The sequence below is a fragment of the Aptenodytes forsteri genome, unplaced genomic scaffold (assembly GCF_000699145.1).
Source record: "Aptenodytes forsteri isolate BGI_AS27 unplaced genomic scaffold, ASM69914v1 Scaffold336, whole genome shotgun sequence".
NCBI lineage: Eukaryota > Metazoa > Chordata > Aves > Sphenisciformes > Spheniscidae > Aptenodytes > Aptenodytes forsteri.
In genome coordinates this window covers 2374949-2385156 of record NW_008794911.1, presented here as the reverse complement: position 1 = coordinate 2385156, position 10208 = coordinate 2374949, and the positions used below count along the sequence as shown (strand labels likewise).

General features: G+C 40.4%; 1 protein-coding gene across 9 annotated transcripts in view; it reads right to left on the bottom strand.

Annotated features, from left to right (window-relative positions):
- Positions 1-400: 400 nt before the first annotated feature.
- ABI1 (abl interactor 1) overlaps positions 401-10208 on the bottom strand; it is a 61277-nt gene continuing 51469 nt past the window's right edge. For 5 of the 9 annotated variants that reach the window (XM_009275209.2, XM_009275200.1, XM_009275202.1 and 2 more), the window contains 3 exons: positions 7396-7482; positions 2995-3180; positions 401-1291 (listed from right to left, as the gene is read on the bottom strand). In XM_009275209.2, the coding sequence (XP_009273484.1) occupies positions 1116-1291; positions 2995-3180; positions 7396-7482 (449 nt within the window). In that variant the 3' untranslated portion in view covers positions 401-1115. The remainder of the gene's footprint in view (positions 1292-2994; positions 3181-7395; positions 7483-10208) is intronic. The other 4 variants (XM_009275203.1, XM_009275206.1, XM_009275208.1 and 1 more) reach the window with 1 other exon arrangement.

Genomic DNA, 10208 nt, shown 5'->3' with positions numbered 1-10208 from the left:
CCTTAACACAGTGGCTAAGTTCCTGTCGTGTTTGTTCCCCCTTTGTCATATCCTGAGGACAACCTGCTGTCTCTGCTTAGCTGGGCACATCACCAAGCCAGATACAGTTTCCACTGAGAAATGTCAGTTACAGACAGCATCCAACCTACTGCATCTAGATAACTAGATTCAATCAAGAATCCTTGCTAAAATTAGTTTTGGAAGAAAAGAACTTTTAAGAGTTTGTATAAATGTGTAATTCAGGTTTCATATCTAATTTATTTGCCCTCTGTCAGTGATAAAGTCACGTTACAAACATTTGCTTTTTAGTACATTGTCTGGGATAACACAGCCATGGTTTTGCTACGTTAGCATTCCAAACTTCTTTGCCAAGCCAACCAACAAAGTAATGGACAAGACCTTTGGTTCACTTATATATTTATGAATGGAAAAAGTCATAATGTAAATTTACTCATTAAAAAAACTTGGGTACAAATTACACATACATAAGACCACCCATTTTTTGATTCACATGGACACCTTAGACCCAAACAACTCATTGTAATAGACTTTAGTGAGAATACTCCAGGTAAAGATTACAACAATTGGAAGCATCTTGGATTTTTAAAAAAGTATATTTCAATACATAAGTTTGTATGCATGCTTTAAACAAATATAGTTCAAGAATGAGCAAAGAGTCTAAACAAAAAGTAATATGACCAGCACTAACATTAAACTTCTCATCCAGATTTTAATATGTTAGTCTAACGTAGTGTTAGTTACCATGCTGTACTGAAAAATGTAATGGCACAATCTGAATCATGGTTCATTAAATATTATACCCTACTTCCCCAGAATATTTAGGCTGGTCATAAAATTAACAATGCATAAGTAAATAAGTATAACCAGTTATAGACAGTTGCTTGTTTTACAAATTGCCATCAGGTAAGACGTACTGTCTCCAGAGACTTAGAGAGATGGACATTCAATCATACCATTAAAACAGTATGGCCTGAAGAAACGGGCACATTTTTTTTTGAAAGTGTATTAAGACAATTCTGTTAGCTTTTAGTTACCCCTTGTAAATAATCATGGTATGACTGAATACAAGACCCAACTTTGAAAAGCAAAGGATTTTAATCGGCATAGTGCATGATTGATTCAACATAATTCCCAGGAAACAAGCCAGTTACTCGATTGCAAACTCCTTCATACCAGCCGTCATCATTCTTCTTTATCACATAAATGATTGCACCCTCCATAAACGACAGCTCATCGTCTTTGTCCTTTGTATAGTCATATATAGCAACAACTGTGGATTGAACAAGGACAAGTTTAGCATTTTATTAATAGCACCAGTATTAACATTTTTTGAAGTACAGTTATATTTTAAAAGACTAGTTTGCTATCCTGGGATTTTCCATAATGAATTCACATGCCTTCCCTGTTGAACATTAAGCCCAGAAAATGAAATTTCACTTTTCTTGCAACATTAGCTACCAGTAAAAAGTGGGTAGTGACTACACTGAACGCTCAGTTAAACTATTGACAGAGAGGTACAGTCGACTGCGACACAGTAAAACAGAGCATACGGACAGCTGAAAGTTAAAAGCTGAACTATGAAATAACTGGCTCCACGAGCGTGGCAGTCATTTCTGGTCAGATTAATCAAGAGAGGGATCTATATACTTTTGAAATCGTGAAAGCAAAAACAAACAAACAAACAAACAAATTAACATTCTGTAGAAATGGACCAACAGAAAAAAAATTTACACTATGGCCCCTGCAGTTATATAGTATTTACTTCAGTATATGATCTTGTAAACGTAGCTGCTTAAAGCCACTGTACAGAAATGGATGGTCTTTGCTACAGAGCTTCGGTGCAATAAGAAGTTTTGGCATTACTTTTCAAGGAGCTGCAATGAGTGCAAGTATAAAAGTTACTGTAGGAAAAAGCAGAAGCGAATTTACAGCAACATCAGCTATTTTTCAGTACCTGCTTGGTGAATACATTACTCTTACCAACCTCCAACTCACTGTGTGCAATTAACAAAGCAGAGATCTCCCTAAGGAAAGTAAATGTCGCCACCAATAATACTGGCATTAAAACCTACCACTATGAATACACAAACTTTGGACACCACAGCCTTACCCTTCAAAACAGTTAACATGGATTTATGCAATTGATCAGTTTTATGAATTCCAAGAACCTACTATTTTACATATATATTTCTCAGAAATCTGATGTCTTAATGCCTAGCAAATAATGATGCCGTGTATCAGTTATTTTCATCCCATGGGTACATCCTGCACAGGGTCCAGCTAGGAGTGAAGATGGAACACAGCAGTTCTGCCAGGAGAGGTATCACAGGTACCCTACCCCATTTCATATGCACTACAGTACCAGCCAGATCATGAGAAAACTTGCAACACTGCTGTTGACAAAATGGTCGTTGTCAGAACACAGACAACTCTACAGGCAGGAAATCAGCATCTCAATTATTCATGGCAAGAGACATTCACTATGAGTTCATACCTAAGTACAGTTTATAGTCTGCTGATCTAGGGTCACTGATAAGTCTCCAAGGAAGCCTCACTACATTTTATAGTTGAAAGTCTAATGATCCACTCCAGCTATCTAGTTTGATGGGAGAAAGAGAGCTCAGACTTTCTGGCCTTTTTGCAACACTATTTCTAGATGATTACGTAGCTACAAACACAATCCAGCAGCTCAGCAACGATGAAAGCCATCTGATTTACATCTGCTTCTCATAACGAAGGATTTTTTTTTTAATCCATTCTAGAATGCTTGAAGGTATTTTATAATCCTTCCGAAGGACTATATTTTATCACATTAGGTGTAGCCACAGACAAACCAAGAAAAGAATGGTTCTAGTTCTGACTTAGCAGGGCCAATGATTGTTTTCATCAGACCCAAGCTAAGTCCTTCATTCCCTTCAGATACCGTTAATCCTCTGATACTGCAGTAACACTGAGTTGCAATGCTTCTCTTACCTTTCTCTATATAGTTTTTAGGTGCCCAAGCAGGATCTCCATCTGCATAGGGATCACTGTACTGCACAACAGCAGCCTCCTCATCCTCGTAATCCACAGGGGGTGGGGGTGGAGGAGGAGGAGAGTCATCAAACATCGGCATCTCATCGGGAGGCGGCGGTGGTGGAGGAGTCGGGCTATCAGCAACTAGAAACGTTTGGAGATTATTTTTTTTTTTCTTAAATCAAAACAGTGTGGAGATGCAAACAAACCTGAGGCTGTGCACTGTAAATAAAAGGGGTGGGGGGACAACACACATAGCATGCACTATGATACCATGCACTGATTAGAAACAGAGGCTTTGTATTAACATCTACAACATACAACTACATTTGTTATTAGTGGTCAAATCTATGTATAAATGCTACTAGAGTCAAAGCACATGCTGCAGGGCATAAGCTGAACACCAGCAGAGAGGAAAGCTTCCTGCTCCGACGTCCATGCGCTGAGGGGCTAGCTGCAGCGGTTAGCGATGAGAGGACTCCGAGTGGCACCCTCTGAGCCAGGCAGCAACAGGCCTCTGGACTGGACCAGCAGCTTGATTATTTTTTAACAAATCCTTTGTCTATAACAATCACTTTAATTTATTTCTGAACACTGCTTCCTTGGATTCCTTTTCTCTCAGAGCTAGCATTAAGGGGACAAAAAGATCTGGTGTGGATCATAAAAAAAAGTGAAGAGACTAGTGTTTAAGATTTAACCAGGTAAGAGAAAGCAAAGTAATCCTTCTGCAGAAGAAAAGCTTTGTACTGATCTTTATCTTGCAGACTAGCTTGTGCGTGTGCACATATCCAGGATTCAATTAATAAATGGAAAACTACAACAGGCAGCTACTGCTCTTGGGGAAAAAGTGCTCAAGGAATTAAGTGTATAATCCAAAATGTCAAATCTCTGCCCTGAGATTCTCCAATCAGCACAATTACAAGTTGCTTTGGGAAAGGGAAAAAGAGAAAGGCATTATGGTACAAATCACTCTTAAAATCAGTTCATCAAATTAGTTTTCAGTAACATTCACAGCAGCTGGCAGAAAAGGAGAGAGAGCACACTCAGATGCAAGACATCAAGTCACTTATCCTTTTCCTTGGGAATTGTGGTCCACTACACATGGACCTAGGTGTAAGCACTATGAAGCAAGAAGTTACTGGAATGAAGGTATTGTCGCTAAACTCAACTTTGTTATATAGCAATACAGATTTAATTACAAGAGATTTGGGAGTCTGCACATTGAAAAAACAGGCTGAAAACCACTGCTCTAGAAAGAGTTTGACTGGAAGGAGCCGTCAGGCTGGGCATGTGCTCCAGAACATGCACACTATACTAATTTTCAGAAGAAAACCCAGCTGCAGGGCAAGGAAAGAACAACACTGAGTGAAGCTTTAGCTACTGCTAGTTACAGTGGCACTGGACATTAGAAATAGGGTTTCTGTTTGGTTTAATGCTCTTTACTTTCACCTGGCCACTACTCCAGCAGTGACTAACTTTTGCTCTTCAGCCACATGCCCCTGACAAGGGGCTTGAGCACAGCTCTTGCGTCCCAGCCAAGTCAGACCAGCTGCGCTGGTGTAGGGGAAGCCAAATCTCCTGTTGCAAGGGGGCAGAAGCTGCCTCAGCCCTGGCACCCAGCCCGCTCTCTATCCCTTGAAGAGCTAATGCTATTGTTCACCTGTGAGCCCAGCTCCTCTTCAACTTGACCAGCTGAGCTGTATACCCCACAGCTCTCTCCATCACTAAGACTGGCTGCCACTGTATTAGTGATTCCTCTCCCATACAGAAGCCCATTTATGTCACTTGGAGACAGACTAACAAAGTCTTTGGCCGAGCGAACACTACGTCTTGCCCGTGTTACTGAATAGCACTCACAGGCAGGCTTTACTAATCCACCACAGACACGACAACACTGTTTATAAATGGATTGGTTTTGTGCAGTAGTTTCGGCGCATCTTTCACAAAATGTATTTCTCCCCTTAATTTCCATCTGCAGCCAGGAAAAAAAAAAAACAGTATTGAAACAACAATCCTTTGAGGTCTTGAGAAATCCTTACCTTAATAAATGCAAAAAGTTGTATATATTGAACAATGAAGTTGCTTATTTGAAAAGAAGAAAGGAAGGCAGGAAATGCAAGTGTGAAAGCGCCAACACATACCCTAACTGAGATGCAGTGCAAAAACTGCATGCTTTATGAGAAACATTTAAAACAATTCAACTTCACATTTAAACAAGGGGAGAGAATGGAACAGAAAGTTAAACAAGTGCCACCCCATGGAAGTATCCCCCCGCCTCTCGGATTTTAACCTCGATTTTTCCTGGTTCTGAACTTAAAACAAGCAGACTCTAGAATAGCATTACTTTTCCTGCAGGGAGTGGTGGAGTGGGGGGAAGCATACAGAAAACCACACTAAATAAGAAAGGGTAAAAGGATCAGTATTTATACAGCTCCAAACTGAGACATCTTCTCTTGTATGTATTCACATCCCTGTTCTTTAAATGGGGACCAGCAGACTCCTTTTGAAAGGACTGGGTGTGACAGTACAGCAACTTACATCCAGTCAGTTTTCCCTGGGCACTGGACACACTGGAAAACCTCTCTGAAGGAGATACCCACAGTTTGGGCACAGGGCGCAGGAAAAAAAGAATAGGCGTTGCATAGTTGCTAAGCCCTCTGTCCTTGTCCTCTGAAAGAAGTCCACAGAGCAGAGGATGTTGCTTTCCAAACCCACAGATCTTTATGATAAGGAAAAGACAAGCCTACCCACGTCTCCCTAACTCCACTCCCCCGTAGACTTCTTGCAGAAAATGAGGCAGATGAAAGTCTAGCACACAATGCCAAAACTCAACAACAGCCTCTACAGCCAGTTTTGCTGAGCGTATGCACAGACTGCCACACGCACCCCTGCCTCCAAAATGAGGCAGCAGCAGCTCAAAGCCATACTCATTATATAACTTTCAAACCCAAGAGACTGTTAAAAGAAAATAAAAAGAACAATTCCTAAGACCAGATTTCAAGCTTCAGCTATTTTTGCTGCAATCTCATTCACAAGTCAGCTTGCATTTTGTTGTTGCACACACGAATAAGTCTGTCCCTTTTCACCTCCGCTCTCTCAAGGGCTGTGTTATCTCCAGGAGGACAATACTTGGAACAATTCAGAAGCAGGTGTCAATTTTCTCAAGTTTATCTGCAAGTGAAGACATTCTGTAACCTTCATCTTCAGTAGGTTTACCTCCACACTTTGAATTTTGGAAACGTTCGTCAACACAATTTTGTGGCATACTATTCTACGTCAACATGATTCTTACTATTTACCTAGCGCAACACCAAAATACCTTCTTTTTGAATGAGAACCAGAGAGATGCCTCCTGGCTCTATGGGAACGTTCAGAACATGACCACTTAAAAGCTCTAATGGGAGGCTGAACAGCAGCACTAGTCAGATCTAGGGGCCCCTAAATGTATGCTGGAGCTATGGAGCTACTATGTAGTAGTAGCCCCTGCGATCCTAGCAGACTTCGCAATGGCTCCCAAACACTTTAAAAACATTTTATACTTACTTAATGCCCTATCTACACTGCATTCATTCTGTTGTTTACAGAACTGCAATGTACTCCTACAGCAAAGATGTCCCCAGATCAGGAACACAGCTTTACACCTGCACTAGCATTTGGGACAGTAACACTCACCTGAAATGAATCAAGCAGAAATAGCAAAAACAGAGTTATCAGTGTAAAACACCTTGCAGCACAGATCATAGCCAAGAAGCATACCTCTCACAAACCTAACAAGCAGAGTTATGCTGCAAGAAGCTCAGTAGGGAAATCTGGCTAGGGAACACAAAGCAATGGAAAATGAAAGGCTGATGAGAGGAGAAATACCTTACAAGCTCCTTTGTAATGGCATTAGATCGTAAGACTGCACATTTTCAATTGACTGTACAGCTTCCTGAAAACTACTACAGTATTAGAGTCAATGGTTACACAGTACAGATTTTGACAGTCCTCATAAGCCTTTCTAATAAAAACTAATCAATTATCCCTAGTGAAAAATCCTCGGGCAGGATGATTGAACATGAAATTAATATTTTTAATTAAGATACATTTCTATATTCACACCAAGCAGATGCCACATATTTCACACTGTATTTCTATAATAAATTTGCAGTTCAGAACTTAAATGGGTCAGTAATAATCATGCACATGTTATAAAATATTGAAGAGTGTGCCTTTCAGCTCCAATAGCATATTGACACTAGAATGCAAGATGGTATTAGCTTCTGGAAAAGGAAACGAAATAGAGTCTGACTTGCCAGCCATGCATGCTAGAAGAAAGTAGGCTCTACCCTTTTAACAACTCAGCTTGTCCAAACTTACTGTTTTCCTGCACCCTGGCCACGAAGCCTGTGAGAGGTATCTGTGGAGTCAACTGAGGCATAGGGGGAGGGGGTGGAGCAATAGAAACTGGTAGCAACGCACACGCCATATCAGGAAAGTCAAACAGACAAAGGGGAAAAAAAAAAAGGAAACAAACAAAAGCAGCCGTCAGTAACGAGGACCACAAAACAAAGTATGTAAAGAACAACAAGAACACAGACATGGAAGAACCTTCTTCAAGCTTGTGTTTCCAACAAGGCTGAATTCGTGGTTAGCCAATCAAGGATCAAAAAGCAAAGCATGCCCCTGTGTTTAGCTGAACAAAAAGCCAAGCGCAGGCTGTGTGTCTGGAAGGTCACAGGGTGCACATGTGAAGGGACTTGTTCCGCTTCACTCGGGGAGCTCATGAAACTGAGCTTTTCATCTTGCTGCCAAATAAGGATTACTCAAATTTAGTAGTTATCTTTTAAAAGTACGGTACTAGAAGTAGAGGTGATGTTTCGCAGGATTCTGGACTACTCCTCTAAAATAAGAGTAGAGCGCTACATCAAGTACAGCAAAGCAGCACTGACACAGAGCAAAAGACAACTACTTTACAAGGGAAACAATGCTGCAACATCAATACTTAAATATTCACAGAGAGCACCTCCCGTAATTTTGTTCTGCTGGCATGGGGGACAGTGGGTTGGCTTACTATGTTTTTGTTTTACACAGAAAAAGGGACCTTGTTGCTTGTTGGTAGGAAAACCAGATGGGTTTAGAGCAGAATGGATCTTTATTTTAAATTAACTCTTCTGTGGTTGGAGGCACTCAGCAACTTAAGAGGCTGGCAAAGGCTTCAACAGCTACAACTGGCTACGCTAGCGCACAGAGCTCCCCAGGAAGCACTTGCAAGCTTGTCTTCTCTGAAGTATGTACTTATTTGGTGAGTAATGAGATATGAGACACGTGGCACCGGTGCTCAGAGATGCTGGGCTGACAGCTGAGATGTTCAACTCTTCCCTCTACAGGTAGGAAAGAGGCATGGTAGCAGTAGGGCATGCCATTCAAAGTATCAGCTCTGGCAGGACATCTCCCCATGAAGCAGGGGGGAAAGAAAAGAAAAAAAAAAGAAGAAAAAACCCAACAAAACATCAACTCATTTGTTTATACTGTGCCCCTTCTCAGTGGAATTTCTCTTGCACTGAAGCAAAGAAATTCCTGTGAAGGCAGGAATTCAGCAGGGTAATCCAGTTGGAACCAAATTTGAAAGAGGTTCTGTACTTCCAAGTAAGCAACAGTTTTAAATAAAGCCATAACTAAAGATTAATGTTTGATGAATAAAAATGGAACATTTAGTTCATTACAAAACCAATAATCAAATAAACTGTATGGGAGAAATGATCAATAAAAGAGGGAGAACAAACAGGTTTCTCACAAAATTGAAGTAAACATCTACAAAAAAAACAGAGTATTTGTTAGCATGAAAAGTAAAACCTTAAGGAAACATGGGACCTGGATTTAATGTCAAGACAGTAGCATTTAAAAATTAAAAAAAAAAATCACCAGTTATAGAAACAGAGGAAAACAGTTTAAAGTAGAAAAACACACCCATCAAAATACTGTTTAAAAAATGTTGACAATCAGTATTTTGAAAACACCAGAGAGGCTAGATTAAGGAACAGCACCTGCATTTGAGCAAAAAATTGCTTTGGACAAATGTAAGTGTTCAGAAACAGTGGTGTGCACAGCATTTAAGACAACTGAACTATTTCCAGAAGTGAAGTCCTGTTTATTCAACAGAACACAACTGTTCAAACAGGAAGGAGTTTCTGTTGTTATGGTGAATTAATCTGGGGAACAAGAGTGTGGCAGAAAATGAAGGGCCAATATGGATGAGAGAGTGGGAGGAAAGTCAGGACTGGGGAAAAAAAAAAAATAGGTACTGCGTCTGCAAATAAAAATGCTTTCTGATAAACGAAATACTTCTAAACCGCTGAGAAAAAACTCTTCACCTCAGTGTCTCAAACATTTTATATGCATTCTTTCCTTTAGAGTAAGTACACAACAGCAAACACTGGTCCAAAGTGATCTTCAGCCCAAACATCAACACTTCTTTTTAAAAGAAATATTACTCTGAAGTTTAAAGAGTTGGCATGCTGAAGAACACCACCAGAAACCATTAGAGGACTATCACTCCTCTATGTGTATCTGGTCAAAATTTATGGAAATGGCAAGGAAGAAGTTTCCTAACAGAAACAGCTTTCTACCAACACTCAGGTAGATCCTTATTTTGCAGATCTTTCTGCAGTGAACCTTGTTTGCCCTGTTGGGTAGGTAGGCAGGATGCTGCTGACTAAAACCTGCTCACTTGCCCATGGCATCCACCCCTTCCTTCATTCATCTCCATCTATACTACTACTAGTGTGGAAGCACAGAGGAGGAGTCTGCTAAAAAGAGAGAGACTGAGCTCTTCTTTAACAGTCAAGCTTAAAACTAAGAACAAAGGAGGAACTTGGAATCAGGAAAGAATTTAGGAAAGAGACGGAGACAGGGAGGAACTGTGTAACGGGAAAATTTTGTTACATGAGCACTGCGCTCTGACAGTACTCTTGCCACTAGCCCAGTAGTGGAGGGACTGTACTACAACCATATTAGGTCTCCTGCAAAAAAAAATCTGGTTTTAGTTTATGTTCTCCAAGCACACCTGAAATGCTAAGTATAATGTGCCTATGATCAGATAGGCAATCATAATTTCTTGTCATGAGTAACAGCAAACAAGTCAGAGGGGAAAACAGTATAATTGCATATAGTGCAATCACTGTACAACTTCA